General features: G+C 64.7%; 1 protein-coding gene across 1 annotated transcript in view; it reads left to right on the top strand.

Moving 5' to 3' along the window:
- Positions 1-148: 148 nt before the first annotated feature.
- Positions 149-430, top strand: part of SNX17 (sorting nexin 17) — a gene marked incomplete at its 5' end in the record, with an annotated part of 4,324 nt that continues 4,042 nt past the window's right edge. Inside the window, one exon of the mRNA XM_035900944.1 lies at positions 149-337. Coding sequence (XP_035756837.1) covers positions 149-337 — 189 coding nt within the window. The remainder of the gene's footprint in view (positions 338-430) is intronic.

Genomic DNA, 430 nt, shown 5'->3' with positions numbered 1-430 from the left:
GCGTCGTTTCCTGTTCCTTGGCAGTGGGCACAGGGCTCCTCTCCCGCCGTGCGACCGCCCGGCTGGTTCTTGCAAACCGCTGGCTGCCCGCTCGGATGAGGAACAGCGGCGAGCTATCCGCTCCCCTTGCCAGGGGTCTGGAAATAAGCTGAGGGAGAGGGGGGGCAGAGCAGCCACCACCTTCCTGGAGGCTCTTGCAGCACTCTGCTCTCTTCCCAGCTAAGGAAAGAGTATGGCGCCAACGTGGTCCCAGCCTTTCCCCCAAAGAAGATCTTCACACTCACCCCGGCAGAGGTAGAGCAGCGACGGGAACAGCTGGAGAAATACATGCAGGCTGGTAAGCTGGGTCCGCCCTGCGCTGCGGCTCGGGGCCGGCTGCCCCCCACTCGGTCACTCAGGGCACCGGGGCGCTGCCCACATCTTCCTCCCT

The sequence above is a fragment of the Egretta garzetta genome, unplaced genomic scaffold (assembly GCF_000687185.1).
Source record: "Egretta garzetta isolate BGI_Z169 unplaced genomic scaffold, ASM68718v1 scaffold898, whole genome shotgun sequence".
Lineage (NCBI taxonomy): Eukaryota > Metazoa > Chordata > Aves > Pelecaniformes > Ardeidae > Egretta > Egretta garzetta.
The sequence above is the reverse complement of the archived record's forward strand: the minus strand, read 5'-3'. Positions and strand labels throughout refer to the sequence as shown.